The sequence below is a fragment of the Dendropsophus ebraccatus genome, chromosome 8 (genome assembly GCF_027789765.1).
Source record: "Dendropsophus ebraccatus isolate aDenEbr1 chromosome 8, aDenEbr1.pat, whole genome shotgun sequence".
Classification (NCBI taxonomy): Eukaryota; Metazoa; Chordata; class Amphibia; order Anura; family Hylidae; genus Dendropsophus; species Dendropsophus ebraccatus.
In genome coordinates this window covers 24,964,979-24,981,856 of record NC_091461.1, presented here as the reverse complement: position 1 = coordinate 24,981,856, position 16,878 = coordinate 24,964,979, and the positions used below count along the sequence as shown (strand labels likewise).

The 16,878-nt window shown below is 39.9% G+C and overlaps 1 protein-coding gene across 5 annotated transcripts in view; it reads right to left on the bottom strand.

The window, feature by feature from the left end:
* Positions 1 to 16,878, bottom strand: part of PTPRE (protein tyrosine phosphatase receptor type E) — a 187,699-nt gene that overhangs the window by 88,043 nt on the left and 82,778 nt on the right. For 2 of the 5 annotated variants that reach the window (XM_069980041.1, XM_069980043.1), the window contains exon 2: positions 262 to 373. In XM_069980041.1, the coding sequence (XP_069836142.1) occupies positions 262 to 367 (106 nt within the window). In that variant the 5' untranslated portion in view covers positions 368 to 373. Of the gene's footprint in view, positions 1 to 261; positions 374 to 6,845; positions 6,867 to 6,904; positions 6,974 to 7,066; positions 7,268 to 16,878 lie in introns of those variants that run through there. The other 3 variants (XM_069980042.1, XM_069980044.1, XM_069980045.1) reach the window with 3 other exon arrangements.

Sequence of the window (16,878 nt, the reverse complement as noted above, 5' to 3'; positions counted from 1 at the left end):
CAATGTGGGATTTTACAAGAACCAAAGAAGAATTGTAGAAGAAAGGGAATAAGGAACTCCCTCTGATTAATCCACCCCCCAACAGTTGCTATTGTTGGTGGATTAAAGGAATTTCACCGTATTTACAGCAGTATTGATTTTACTATCATTCTTGACAGTACTTGCTGTTTATAGTCTATGTAGGATTGTCTTGGAGATTTTTTTTTACTGCTTTTACAAATATCTGTGAGTATTTAATACATTCATGAAGCATTCTCTTACTTGGTAATGTGGAATATGATGATGTTGTCTGATTCACCTCCACTGTCCACCCCTGACCAAGTATAACACAGAAGAGGATCACCGGTGACCACAGCCGTCCCAACATGATTATCTAAAAAGAAAAGCAATAAACATAACAATAAATAATAGTGAAGTATTAACATGTTTAAAGTATATAGTTATCAGCTTGTTGAATCGGACTAGATAGTGATTTATTCTCTCTGGAGGACCTATTACCTCCATTACATATACATTTAACAGAATTTAACAGAAATGGTGTAATGCATCATTTGTCCTGTTGGAGTGCTGTAGGAGAACTGAATACTAGATTTCCTCATAGATTACAGCTGATAACCCAATGGCGAGACCCGACCTTCAATATATCATTAAGTGACAAAAAAAAAACACCTGTCCAACGTGTGTACCACATTGATATCTAGCCTGCGTATATATCGCCCCATCAACATGTACAGACAACAATTCAAACATGCCAATGTCAATCACAGAAATGGCCATCGCGATTGTTTTAAATATTTCTTAGCAGAAACTTATTAAGTATCTTAGGGTATCTAATGGGTTCTTTTGCTCCTTATCCCTGGGTCCTCTAAGTTACTCTTGGCAGTGATTTAGGCCACTAAGTAGGTAAGCTCATAATAATAACTATATACAGTAGGTATAGAGTTTGTCTGCATTCAAAATATCACATATACTAGCAATACTTTTTGTGAACATATATTGGTAAATAAGGTTATGTTTTTTTAATATGAACAAAGTAGATCAGCTCACCGCAAATGTGATCCGGGCAGAAGCAGGTGGATCAGAAGCGGGCTGCACCCCGGTGATCAAAATGTAATGAGAAGGAGGAAATCCACAGCTTCCAAAAAGTAACTATTCTTTATTGTGGCATGGAAAAATTCCAAAAAAGTTTTAAAAACGTAGGCCTACGCATTTCTGGGAAACCTATTGATCACGGCAATGTGATCAAGGGGTTTCCCGAGACGTGTAGGCGTAAGTTTTTTAAACTTTTTGGAGATTTTTATATGCCACAATAAAGAATAGTTACTTTTTAAAAACTGTGGATTTCCTCATTGTTTTTGTAATGTAAACGGTCTGCTCTACTCTCTTCAGTCATGTGACAGACTCCTGTGTACAGAACACTCTAGCTAGTAATTCAGCCAAGTCTATCTCCCTCCCACTATATGGGAAGGGTTATCATAAAGAAAGTATAATGGAAGAGAGATAGAGTTGGGTGAATTGCTGGCTAGAGTGTCTTATACACAGGAACCGGAAGTGTGTTACAGGATGGACAGCATGAAAGACCCAAAAGGTGGTAAAATAATGTTATTTACCAATGTATGTTCATCTATTAAAGCGCATGTACCACCGGTACATCGCTTTTCTGATATTTACATGGATATAGCGGCAGCGGCGCTTTAATTTTACCACATGTCCCTCCATAGATGTCTTCCTTTCATTCTTCAATTTCTGTCACGAGTTAAAGCGATTCTGTACCCACAATCTGACCCCGCCAAATTGCTTGTACCTTCAGATAGCTGCTTTTAATCCAAGTTCTGTCCTGGGGTCCATTCGGCAGGTGATGCAGTTATTGTCCTAAAAAAAAACTTTTAAACTTGCAGCCCTGGGCCCAACGGCCGTGGCCTAGATTGTGTATGCATTAGGCTGGCACACCCTCTCTGTCCCTTCTCCCAGCCCTCTTCTTCCATGCTCCAGGCAGATTTTCTACTATTCATCACGTGTCGGCACGGCACATAGCTGGATCGTTAAGGCACCTGTGCAATGTTCAGACAAGAGAAAATGTTCTAGGGGCATTACTAATGATGAAGAGGGTGGGGAAGAGGGACGGAGAGGTGGTGCAAAGTTAGGGAACAAATATTCTAGGCCACGGCTGTTTGACTTAGGGCTGCAAGTTTAAAAGTAGTTTTTTAGGACAATAACTGCATCACCTGCCCAACAGATCCCAGGACAGATCTTGGATTAAAAGCAGCTATCCGAAGGTACAAGCTGTTTAGGTGGGACAGATTGTGGGTAAAGAGTCGCTTTAACATATAAAGATATATCATTTGCATAAGTTTTCAATTTATCCTCCTTTACTTGTGTACTCAGTCTATCATTCTGACCAGTCCTTCACTTTTATGACCACACTAAACACACAGAGAAAGACTGACAAAACGGAAAGTACATTGAAACCTAACACTGACAAATATGACACCCAGAGGATTTAGATCTGAGGACGTGTATGTATTCTAATGCTTAAAGCGTAACTGTCATGTTTTTTTTATTGCAGAAATCAGTAGTATAAGCGATTTTAAGAAACTCTGGTTTCATCAGCCAAAAAAGCCTCCTTCTGTACTCAAGAAGCAATCTCCCAGCCTCCCCCCCCCTGACTTCTTATCTGTGTATTATCAGGCAAACACGTCTTCATTACAGAGAAGCCAGTGACGACGGGCTCTGCTCTCTCCATTGTAAGCCTATGAGGGGCTGAGGGAGATGAGGGAGCAGGAAGAGGTGACATGAAGGTCAGCTGTTTGTAGACTCTCTGGGCACCTAAGCCGCAGGATTCTGGGGTCAGAAAGGTCAGTGCTTATCTATGAACTTACTGAGAGAAGATTGCAGGGTGTTGTGCTGTGCAGGACTGCTCCGTGCTCAGTCACTCCTAACAGCCCCTCCCCTCTCCATAGCCACATAATGGAGACAGAAATCCTGCTTCATCTGATGTGAGGGGGGAGGCTGGGAGATTGCTTTTTCAGTACAGAAGGAAACTCTCTTAGTACATAAAACCTATTACAGAGTTTCTTAAAATCGCTTGTACTATAGATATTTAATGTTTTCAGAAAAATGACCCTGAAATGACAGTTACGCTTTAAAGTTTGCAAAAGTGAATATTTATACAACAAACTAACCAAATTTATTTTGGAAGCCTTAGTCAAAGATAAAAAATAATATATAAAAAAATAACATTATGCACTATATACTTCCCTCTGAAGGTGTGAAAAACACAAGTATCCCCTTATCTATCTAGCCTGGTGAAAGTCTGATATATCTATATATAGTGGTTTGCAGCCCATGGGACATGCATGACATTTTCCTCAGTAGAGATGGTTAAGCAACTACAGAACATCACAGTTTATTAAAGATACAATATAAGGAAAGGGGATGATACCCATGGTGCGGAGAGGATGGAGCAGGTTATAAATCTGAATTAAGACAAGCATTAGCTGTAATCCATAAACATATATCACTGAAATTACATCATGACAAGAGCAGAGTAAAATAAACCCGTCTGTTTCGGTATCGGTTTATCAAATTTATCTTAATCACAGAAAAAAAGGTAAATGTTCTAATGTAACATGTAGTAAAAAAAAAAAATCTACGCTGATAAACATCAAGAACTACAATGTGGATAACTTCTTGTGTCATGATTTTAAAGTTTTAAAAATTAAACATTTATTTAAAATTTATTAAATTAACCATCAATTCAGTGGGTGCAAGAATTTTATTCTATAGGAAGCATATAAAGTGATCTGTCAATGAGCTGCTAATCTGTCACGTAAACACAGGATAAAAACAAGTTTTTTTCACAGATTGAAAGTTAAAGGGGTATTGCCACCTCAACTAATAGGTATACTTTAAAATAAATATTTTTGCAAATTCATTAATTAAGCAAACATGTCTCCTAAAGGTCTCTGGTGTCCCTCGCTGATTGCAGCCCCCTCCAGCCAGTTTAGCCAATCAATGACTGAGGCGGGACAGCACTGTGGCCAGTGATTGGCTCAGCGGGTTGTCATTTCGGAGGCAAGCCTGCTCAGCCAATCACTGACCACAGCGCTTTCTGAGTCAGTGATTGGCTGAGCGGGCTGTGACTGTTGTCTCATTCAGGAATTAGAGGCGGCTGCGATCAGCGGGAGACACCAGGGGAGCACAGAAAGGTAAGTGAGTGAACTTGCTAAACTTGCTGGACCACACTAAAACAGCTAAACGCCTGCAATTGTTTAGATGTTTTAGTGCAGTTCGTTTAAGGTTCGGTTTGGACTGACCCAAACTTTTCTTCAAAATTTGGCAAACCCGGCCAAACTGTACTTTTAAAAGTTTGTTCATCTCTAAACATTACACATTGCCTTAAAGTGTCAATGTCTTTAATTTTTTATTTTTTTTTGCTGAAATCAATAGAACAGGCAATTTTAAGAAACTTTGTAATTGGGTTTAATAGCCGAAAAATGCATTTTGATCATGAAAAAGAAGTTTGAAGCTCTCCCCCCTGTCATCATGGTTGTCTATGGAGAGGGGAGGGGTGAAGGGAGATGAGGCACCAAAACAGGACAACAAAGAGTTAATTTACAGCTACATCACCTCTCATCTGAAGTCAGCACTGACCTCTGAATACCGTCTTTCACACAGCTTCCACCGTGTAATCCTTTGTTCTCTGCTGCCGACTAATCTCCCTCCTCCCCCTCCCCTCTCCATAGATTACACAGGGCACGTCTGATGTAAACAAGACGTGATTTCCTCATAATAGACAGTGAATGAGAGAGAGGGGGAAGGGGGGGACCTGGGGAAAGTCTTTTGGAATGCAGATGGCATATTTGTCTAATAAACCCAATTACAAAGTTTCTTAAAATCGCCAAGAAAAAAACCCACGATAATAACCCACCTAGTACCCTGGTTTCAAAGTCTGCCAGTGTTGGAGCTGTGAAGGTGCTCTAGACTCCTAGGCCTTATGTCTCCAATATAGAGTAGTGTTTAATTCTGCTTCATTCATATTATGTTATATATGAAAACATACAGGTTAGAGTTGTACGTAGCAATAAGATTGACACAATGTAGCACTGTATGCATACACCAAGCTATACTCAATACATACAGTAATACATCATATGATCAAACATTATAACTATGTACAGCTCTAAACTCTAGGTTGCAGCTATAGCTTGCAGCTATGCTGAGTTATGTACAGTCACAGTTATTGGCTTATGGCGGTGTACTCGGGCAGTCATTCATCTACCAGGTGCAGGGATAGTGAAGCATGTACAGTAAAGAATTCCAAGTCCAGGTTTTTACACCCAAGTGCAGAAACACGCTGAGTTCTTAAAGCAACAGTAGAAATTATTGCTGAGCGGCAGGACAAAAGACCCATACAAATGCATTCTTGCAGCTGGCACTTTAATTCTTGCTGCGATCCATGGGAATAAAGAAGTAGTTGTTCTCTGGATAAAGCCAGTCTCTGCTCATGTGTCTACGTGGTTTGTTGGGGTGACGGATAACAAATCCACTCTGTCCTCCTAACTGCATCATTATTGCATAGCTTTTGTCTCTGGGCTGTAAGTTTTAAGTATCTATAATTATTTTTGTTGTTGTTGTTGCACTGGTGCAGAGTGATCGGACTTTGACTCCACTTCAGCCGGTTTACAGATTTTAAGGTTGTCAGTGCCACTATATATATATATATATATATATATATATATATATATATATATATATATTTGTACACTGCGCTATATACAGTATATATGCATATATGCATATACCATGCTACTGTAGTGTTACATAAGGGCTCTAAGAACGCCGTGTTAAGCGATCCCTAAAATGCTCAAGTGCTTGTTACTCAAGTCAAGAATTTTTTAATGCTCAAGTGTTTGACTTGAATAACGAACCCCATTGAAATTAATAAAAAAAAATTATTGCATTGAAGGGAATATACAAATACTGGAATAAAAAATGCAATACGTTACAGCATACCGCCAGAGTTCTAATCCGTCTTGCATTTTTTGGTTCTAAATTTTGTATATTTCGCCCCTTTAAGAGATTAAGAGAATTAGTATTTAAACTGTTTCGGAGCTAGCAGCATCATCATTCGTTATGATGCCGGGATCTCCAAAATGGTTTACATATAGGGATGAGCGAATATACAGTAAAAGCTCTTTGCTACTCTCAGCGGTCAGCTTGTCAGCCTGCTGTATTTGAACTCTGTGCTGGTCTGCTCTAGGAAAAAAAGGATGTAATCCTGAGAAACTGGGAGAAGTTTCCCAGGACTGGATCCAGCTTTTCCAGGCATGAGGAGCAGAGCGGCAAAGAGTTCAAATACAGCAGGCTGACAAGCTGACCGCTGAGACTAGCGAAGAGCTGTGTTCGCTTTTAGGGTAGCTTCACACATACCATATCGCAGTGGATTTTCTGCTGCGGATCCGCAGCAGATTTGACTAAATGAATGAACACAGCATCAAATCTGCACCATCAAATCTGCTGCGGATCCGCAGCAGAAAATCCACTGCGATGCGGTACGTGTGAAGCTACCATTACTGTATATTCACTCGTCCCTATTTAAATATTCACACTACTGCACTCACACCCTGTGTCAGCACAGTAGCTTGAATATTTAAACAGCACCCCTGACTACAACGAGGTGCTTGGTTGAGCATCAAAGCTTGATCAAGTTTCATTAACCACTATGCTTGACCAAGCATGCCCACTCAACACTAATGACAACCATTAGGTATAACCCACTTTTTAGTAGGTAAATTATGAGAAATGTTTAGACGCAGTAGTGGTCCGGATTACTGCTGGCTTACTATACAAACAATTGAGCAATTGCTTGGTCAGAGCATGATAGGAGTTGTAGTTGGAACACCTGGAGAGTCCACAGGTTGGGGGGTACGACCTTTGCTGGTCTTCAAATCTTTTTCTTAGATAGGGTATAGACCAAAGTATTGTGAAAATGGGGCAGTTGCCCCTAGCAACCATTCCCACTGAAGCTCCCATTTTGTATTATAGGCTCCATCTTAGGGGTTACCGTGACAACAGCTCAGTTTTTTTTTTTCCTTTGCTCTAGGCTTCATAGATCGCCACGTTGACCTTTTCGTGTCCTTAAAATGTTTCATTACGGGGGATGATTTCATGAGCGGCATCTCATGACACGATAATGGCCTCCGCTACATATCGCAAATAATAGAAAATGACAGGGCTGCCGCTCTAATTACATGTGTCAATATATAACGTGACTATTATGTGCGAGTGGGAGCGCCATTAATATGCTAATTTGTCTCTTCAAACCATCTGTATATCAGGAGGGGCAATGACTCCAATATTACAAGGCCGTATAAATATCTATTCTATAGCCACTGGTAAATAAGCTGCTTCAGAAATGACTTCTGGCTATAGAGACTGGAAATGAAGAGATGGCTGCAGTAAAGACACTTCTGATTGGCTGCTCAAGTATAACTTCCTGTTAGAGGAGGAGTGAGCGATGGAGGAGTATGCTAAAAGTTGTTTTATAGTTGTTCTCCTTGCCTCGGTCCTATGGTACAAACCCGTAACTCTCCAGGTACATCTATAGTTGCCAACAGTTGCCAAGTAGTGTGATGATGGAGGGGCAGGAGGATGAGAGTGGTAGTACTATGGTAATGGAAGGGAAGGAGGATGAAGGGGGTAGTAGTATGATGATGGAGGGGGGAGGAGAATTAGAGGGGTAGTACTATGATGATGGAAGGGCAGGAGGATGAAGGGGGTAATATATGATGATGGAGGGGCAGGAAAATGAAGGGGGTAGTAGTATGATGATGGAGGAGCAGTAAGATGAAGGGGATAGTAGTATGATGACATGTTCAGTCAGTAGAATGCTATCTCTGAGTCTCAGCCTGCCCTAAATGGGTCATGTAGTATACTGGGGACCTGAACCTGGGGTGTGTAATATACTGGGGACCTAATACTGGGGTGTGTAATGCTCCTTTTGTGTTGTTCTAACTGTTAATTCTAACTAGAAAGTTTTGAACCCACACCCATGATAGGCCACACCCCACAGAGACCACACCCACAATAAGCTCCACCTCTTTAACACTAAAGTGTCCCTGGAAAAAAATTTCAAATGTTGGCAACTATGGTACATGCCCACCATGTTAGTTTTCAATAACAACAAGGCAGCCTGACTCCCTACTACTGTCTTCAGTGGCAATATCTTCTCTGCAGCAATAGCACCTATTGGCCATACTCCTGGAGCACCTATTGGCCATACATATGGAGGCCGTAATATCAGGCCTGATGGTCATAGTTGCCCATCCTACACTTGTTGAACATGTACCTTTTTTTTCTACTCCTGGTTCTTGCCAACAAACACAATTTGCTCATTTGCTGGCTGATCGCTGGTCCTATTACACAGGCCATTATTAGCCTGTTTGGCTGAGTTACCCCTTTGTAATTGGCCCCCTACTACTTATTCAGGCTCAACAGTTAAAGGGGAACTTCGGCAATTTATTTTTTTCCCAAACCAACTTGTGTTAGAGAATTATATAGATTAGTAATTCACCTCTATTTAAAAATCTCTTCCAGTATTTATCAGCTGCTGTTTGTCCTGCAGGAAGTGGTGTATTCTTTCTAGTCTGATTTGTGCAAAAAATAAAAATAAGAAAAAATGTACGAAATGACACTTCGTACTACATTTTTTTTTTCTTTTGTTCAAATTACCTTTATTACGGGCCCCTATTATGGGAGCATCCTGTCCTCTAGCTCTGCAGCCGCTGTTACCTCCAACACCTATGCTAGCTGGATTGGCAAATCGATTGAGTACCTGTTTCAGGGTGATATGCTACAAGCCCAAGGGGCCTAAAGGTAAGCGCAATACCTTCTTTCTACATATCCACCTCCTCCCTCTGGTATCAATCGAGGCGCCGATGCCGTTTGCCTTTCATTGCTCTACTTTCTAGTCTGATACAGTGCTCTCTGCTCCATTAGCTTATATATGTAGTGCTTTTAGTGCTGGGACACCATGAACGGCTGGTTGGCAGTGGCTTGAATCTTTTTCATGGCCCAAAAAAAAACAATTACCTTTAAATTTAGTACTGACCATGTGACAGTTAAAAGGGTTATCCAGTGAAATTTTTTTTCTTTTAAATCAACTGGTGTCAGAAAGTTATATAGATTTGTAATTTACTTCTGTTTGAAAAACTCAAGTCTTCCAGTACTTATCAGCTGCTGTATGTCCCAAAGGAAGTGGTGTATACTTTCTAGTCTGACACAGTACTCCCTGCTGCCACCTCTGTTCATGTCAGGAACTGTCCAGAGCAGTAGAGGTTTTCTATGGGGATTTGCTACTGCTCTGGACAGTTCCTGACATGGACAGAGGTGGCAGTAGAGAGCACTGTGTCACATTGTAAAGAAAACAACATTTATTAAAGGACATACAGCAGCTGATAAGTACTGGAAGACTGGGGATTTTTAAATAGAAGTAAATTACAATTCTACATAACTTTCTGAAGCCAGTTGATTTGAGAGAAAAATATTTTCACTGGTTAACCCCTTTAAGTAATTTGCTAAAAGAGTGAACTGGATGATGATGATGAAAAAAAAAGATCCAAATAAGTCAATCTGTATAGGATGTATCTGCCAAATTCTACATGTTTTATCCGTTCTTACAGAACAGCCTGTAAAGCAGGGATAGGCGACCTGTGGCCCACCAGCTGTTAAAAAACTACAATTCCCATCATACCAAAGCTTTGGCTGTCTAGGCATGATGGGAATTGTAGTTTTGCAACAGCTAGAGGGCCAAAGGTTCCCTATACCTGCTGAAAAGTCTTCACTTCCTGTCTGGGTGACCATGCACTTCCTGTCTGGGTGACCATGCAGTTATGTACTCAGTATGAGAGACCGCATCTACATGTCTAAGAATTAGGAACTTTTCCAATATGATTAAATATTAAACAATAAGGTATGTGGTATTTGTGCCGTGAGGGAAAACGAAGACAATGATTGAAGACGTCTTTCCATATTATATCATCTAGTACTAATGTTTTACCGCTCTTTAATGTCTTAAGAAAAATAGAATAATCAAAAAGGATATAAAAAAAATACAAACATAAAAAAAGACATAAAAGCTGCAGAACTAAGATCAAATGATCTGTGCTAATTACATGAAGATTTATTCCCCGAAATTCAGCCTCCTAATAAAAAGGAAGCAGGTTTTTATTTTTTTAACGTTTTAATCAGGGAACATGAGATGACTTTAGGTCTTTAAACCTCAAAGATTTTCATTGCCTGAAACAAATGAGATGAGTAAATCTTGGATGCTTCAGAGGCATTGGGGACGAAGATGCCAGCTGCATGTTTAATACAGGGAAATGGCCTTCACAAAATCTATCCATCTCCTATCTATTATCTATCTATCTATCTATCTATCTATCTATCTATCTATCTATCTATCTATCTATCTATCTATCTGTCTCCTATCTCTCTCCTATCTCTCATCTATCTATCTATCTATCTATCTATCTATCTATCTATCTATCTATCATCTATCTATCTATCTATCTATCTATCTATCTATCTATCTATCTCTCTCCTATCTATCTCCTATCTATCTATCTATCTATCTATCTGTTATCTATCTATCTATCTATCTCCTATCTATCCACTATCTCCTATCTATCTCCTATCTATCTATCTCCTATCTCTCTCCTATCTATCTATCTCCTATCTATCTATCTATCTATCTCCTATCTATCTCCTATCTATCTATCTATCTATCTATCTATCTATCTATCTATCTATCTATCTATCTCCTATCTATCTATGTATCTATCTATCTATCTATCTCCTATCTATCTATCTATCTATCTATCTCCTATCTATCTATCTATCTATCTATCTATCTATCTATCTGTCTATCTATCTCCTATCTATCTATCTATCTATCTATCTATCTATCTATCTCCTATCTATCTCCTATCTATCTATCTCCTATCTCCTATCTATCCTATCTTTCTATCTATCTATCTATCTATCTATCTATCTATCTATCTATCTATCTATCTAATCTATCTATCTGTCTATCTATCGCGAAGAACAACCGCAGCACTTCAGAGGATAACTTCAGAAAAAGTGTTTATTTCACCCAAAAACTTTCTTTGAGAACTTTCTCAAGCAGTGGCCTTCACAAAATCTATCCATCAGCCTATCTATCTATCTCCTATCTATCTATCTATCTATCTATCTATCTATCTATCTATCTATCTATCTATCTCCTATCTATCTATCTACCTATCTATCTATCTCCTATCTATCTATCTATCTATCTATCTATCTATCTATCCATCCACAGTATTTTCCCCCCAAAAAAGACCTAGCTTCTATTGCCGGCTCTTTCAGCTTAAAATTTAAAGGAGTAGTGCGGCGTTTTTCTTTTTCTGCTGAATTAACACACATGCTGCGTTTACACGGAACAATTATTGTTCCATTTTTTGCGATAACGATCGCATTTCAACAATAATCGGCTCGTGTAAACACAGGGGACGATCAAGCGACGAGCGAGAAATCGTTCATTTTGATCTTTCAACATGTTCTCAAATCATCGTTGGTCGTTCACTAAAAATTTGCTTCGTGTAAACAGTCTTTCACCGATTTAAGTGATCTTAAAAGGATCTCAATAATGATTTTTCTAACAAATTTTGTAACTAATTTTCTAACGATTTATTCGTCTAAATGCTGATCTTTATAAAAACCAAATTGTTGCTTCAAAATCATTAAACGATCGATTGGGCGAATTATTGCTCCGTGTAAACACAGCATTACAAAGTTATATAGATTTTTAATGTGCGTTAATAAGCTGTCTGGCCCCGTTCCTGCAAGCGCACCAGCAGCCTTTTCTCTTCCATTCACTACACCCCGACGTGAGGATGGCAGCAGAACATGGCGAGGACGCGGCCAGAGGGAAATTCGATCGTCACCGGTGGGATGGTAAGTATATTTTCTGTGTATGTCTATGGTTTTTTTTTTGTTGTTTTTTTTTTTTTTTTTTTTTGGGGGGGGGGGGGGGGGGCGCGCTGGAGTACTTCTTTAAGCCCTATTCCAACAGAAAGCCCTAGAGTCCCTACAGTCAGCTGACCAGATCCCTGACACTGGGTGGCTGGCATCAGCCAATCAGGGCCAAACTTGTTATGCTCCTTCCCCACCTGCTGAATACAAGCTGCAGGGGAGGCAGGAAGGATAAGATGCACAGTAAGGTACATTAAATATGGGGGGGATGGAAGGTCTGATGGCCAATTAGGGGCAGAGAGGTGATGTATACAGTATGTGGGAACAACTACAGAGGGGGAGGGAGGTATACAAAATGGCAGAACAACTACAGAGGAGGGAGGAAGGTATACAGTATAGGGCTAGGTTCACACTATGTAACTGTGCTGCTGTATTTTTTATGCGGCTGTAAATGTGCGGATGAAACTACGGCCGTGGGAAAAAATAGACATGCGGCTGAAAACATACGGTCATTTACTTGGAAATCTGGTTCAACTAAAAATAACAAATAAAATCTTAAGAAAGTGATGCAAACACCTCTGGATGCATCTGGGAAAGCAGGGAAACAGTTTACATGAATCGCTATTACCGGGGTTTGCGATCCTCTGCAGTAATGCCGATGCCGATGCCTCTCATGTTTAATATATTGAATTAATAAAACACATTTTCTTTGTAATAAAGTCCCTTTCGTTGTTCAATAATTTAATTCTAACGATTCCATCATTGTGCAATTAAATATACTGTTAAAATAAATATATATATAAATAAATGTATATTTATATATATATTTATTTTTTGACAGTATATTTAATTGCACAATGATGGATTCGTTAGAATTAAATTATTGAACAACGAAAGGGACTTTATTACAACGAAAATGTGTTTTATTAATTAAATATTAATTAGTACAGTAAGCTCCATAAGCCGTTAATTCATATTGCCGGCAAAAGAGTATTCTGTACTAATCATCACTTTACTTTAATTAAAACATCAAATGTTTCTTCTAATTATGTTATCACAATAGCATTATTAGAAGAAACATTTAGAATTATATGTGCGCTCAGCTGATCGGCTCAGCGCACGTATAATTAGCGGGTCCGCAGCACAGTGACTTCATTGTGCTGCGGACCAGCGAAGAGGACACATCGGGGTGAGTATAGAGCTCTCCACACCCCCTCCCCAGCACTGCACCCCTCCCAGCAAGGAAGGGGGGGTCACTTAACCCCTTCCTTGCTGGGATGGGTGCAGTCTGACATCAGTCTGGCCCCCAAGGGGTTAAGGGGGATACAATACATCCTCCCTTAACCCCTTGGGGGCCAGACTGTAAGCAGCGATCTGTAAAGATGCTGCATACTGTAAGGAGCACAACACCGCTCACAATGATGGGTGTTGTGCTCCTGTTTGTGTGTTTTTGTGTGTTTCTCCCTTTTTGTTTTTCAGATATCGGTATCCTGGGGATTACGTCGGATTCCGTGGACTACGTCGATGACCAGCGGTTGTTTGTTGTTGTTTTTTTAATAAAATGGTCAATGAGGGGTGTGGGGGTGTTTTTATTTGAATAAAAAATTTTTTTAACTTGTGTGTTGTCTTTATTTCTTTACTTTATAGACTTAGTAGTGGAAGCCGTCTAATAGACGGAATCCATTACTAAGTTGGGGCCTAGTGTTAGCCGGTATAAAATGGCTAACACTAACCCCCTATTATTACCCCAGTACCCAATGCCACCAGGGGTACTGGGAAGAGCCGGGTGCCAGTGGTCCCGGAGCGTCAAAATTGGCGCTCCTGGACCGGGCGGCAGCAGGCTGGTAAGATTTAGGCTGGGGAGGGCCTAAAACAATGGCTCTTCCCACCCTGGTGTTACCAGGCTGCTGTCGTTTGGTTTTTAACCCGGCTGGTTATAAAAATAGGGGGGACCCTATGCGGTTTTTTTTTTAAATAAATAAATAATTTAAAGAAAACGCATAGGGTCCCCCCTATTTTTTATAACCAGCCGGGTTAAAAACCAAAAGACAGCAGCCTGGTAACACCAGAGTGGGAAGAGCCATTGTTTTAGGCCCTCCCCAGCCTAAATCTTACCAGCCTGCTGCCGCCCGGTCCAGGAGCGCCAATTTTGACGCTCCGGGACCACTGGCACCCGGCTCTTCCCAGTACCCCTGGTGGCATTGGGTACTGGGGTAATAATAGGGGGTTAGTGTTAGCCATTTTAGACCGGCTAACACTAGGCCCCAACTTAGTAATGGATTCCGTCTATTAGACGGCTTCCACTACTAAGTCTATAAAGTAAAGAAATAAAGACAAGACACAAGTTAAAAAAAATTTTTTATTCAAATAAAAACACCCCCACACCCCTCATTGACCATTTTATTAAAAAAAAAAAAAACAACAAACAACCGCTGGTCATCGACGTAGTCCACGGAATCCGACGTAATCCCCAGGATACCGATATCTGAAAAACAAAAAGGGAGAAACACACAAAAAACACACAAACAGGAGCACAACACCCATCATTGTGAGCGGTGTTGTGCTCCTTACAGTATGCAGCATCTTTACAGATCGCTGCTTACAGTCTGGCCCCCAAGGGGTTAAGGGAGGATGTATTGTATCCCCCTTAACCCCTTGGGGCCAGACTGATGTCAGACTGCACCCATCCCAGCAAGGAAGGGGTTAAGTGACCCCCCTTCCTTGCTGGGAGGGGTGCAGTGCAGGGGAGGGGGTGGGGAGAGCTCTATACTCACCCCGATGTGTCCTCTTCGCTGGTCCGCAGCAAAATGAAGTCACTTTGCTGCGGACCCGCTAATTATATGTGCGCTGAGCCGATCAGCCGATCAGCTGAGCACACATATAATTCTAAATGTTTCTTCTAATAATGCTATTGTGATAACATAATTAGAAGAAACATTTGATGTTTTCATTACAGTAAAGTGATGATTAGTACAGAATGCTCTATTGCCGGCAATATGAATTAACGGCTTACTGGAGCTTCCTGTACTAATTAATATTTAATTAATAAAACACATTTTCGTTGAAATAAAATCAGTTTCGTTGTTCAATAATTTAATTCTAACGAATCCATCATTGTGCAATTAAATATACTATCAGAAAATAAATATATATATAAATATACATTTATTTATATATATATTTATTTTAACAGTATATTTAATTGCACAATGATGGATTCGTTAGAATTAAATTATTGAACAACGAAAGGGACTTTATTACAAAGAAAATGTGTTTTATTAATTTAATGTATTAACTATTAGAGGCATCGGCGTTCGGCATCATTGCCGGCTATTTTTGAAGTACTCCGTACGAACCGCCTGTCAATCCACAGCCGCATGTCCAGCCGCAAACAATGGTCTTGTTCATTTTTTACGGGTCCGTTTACGATAGGGCCGTAGATTCATACATAGTGTGCACTGTGCAGCCGTATATCGTATACTTTCCAGCGTACGCATGAACCACCAAAAATACCACCGCACAATTACAGCTGCAAATACAGCCGCACAGTTACATAGTGTGAACCTAGCCTAAGACTACCTGCGGAGGGGCGTGTATACAGTGTGAGGGAAGAGCTACGGTGGGGTGATATACAGTACGGAGGCCTAACTTCAAGGGAACTTACAGTATGGGAGCCTAACAACAGTGGGACATACAGTATGGTGGCTAACTACAATATAGATTGGGGCTACAGTCCTAGCCCTTTTTTCAGAGAAAAAAAATATCTGTTTATCTATCTAGGCATAGATGACATCTTTAGCCTATGTACACACTATTTTTTAGCTTTATTTTCATCTGTTTTTCTATTCACACACCGTTTATTAGTCACTTTTCTATTCAAAGCTAAAAAAAATGGGGTGTGGACATAGTCTTATGATTAAACCATATGGAATAAATATAAAAATTGCATTTTATGTGCGGTTTACATTTTAAGGCGTTCTCTATTTTGAATGGTCCATTTCTTTAAAAATTCAATCCGTTATGATTGGTGAAGGAGCCCAGCAACAGGTGTTCAGTTTCTCAACAGCAACACCACAGGCGAAAAGTGGTATTACATAGAACTTACTGACATATGTGGGCTGATGGTGTAACACATGAGAAACACTGCTCTAGAGGACCACATGTTTAACTCCAGTCCTCCAGAACCCCCAACAGGTCATGTTTTGAGGAAATCCTATACGAAGAGCCCCTGTGGTGATAATACCTGATGCACTAACTATAATTATATCACCTGTAAAATACTAAGGAAATTCTCAAAACATGACCTGTTGGGGGTACTTGAGAACTCGAGTTGACATACACAGCTTTAGACCAAGTCACTCTTTGCAGCTGGTAATAAATGAGGGTCTAGAATGGGCGGCCACCTCTACTAACTCAGAATTCACTTAAAGCTTTTTAAAAAGTGTTTCTAAACCAATTCCTGTAATGCCCATCTGATGAACAGGAATTTAAATATAAATAATAACATTATTGTTAATCCATTGTCTATACATATATCCACCACCATCACCACCACCACTGGTGGTCCAACAAGCACTTGGCTCTATGTATCTTTAGACCATTTCTTTTCAGCTCTCTTTTTTATTGCCTAATAGCAGATGGTGCTTAAAATATTTCGCTGCCAGAAACCTTCAATGTGTAAAAAGAATCATACAGATGGAAAAATCATTTATATTTTATTCAAAGCAGAGCTCAAAAACAGGAATGAGGAACTTGTGTCATTTCACATAAAAAAAAATTTTGACTGGCATTAGTCACTTTTCTTCTACATTTTATGTCATTACTTCACTGGTAATAAAAGAGTTAGTAACTATGGGAATCCTA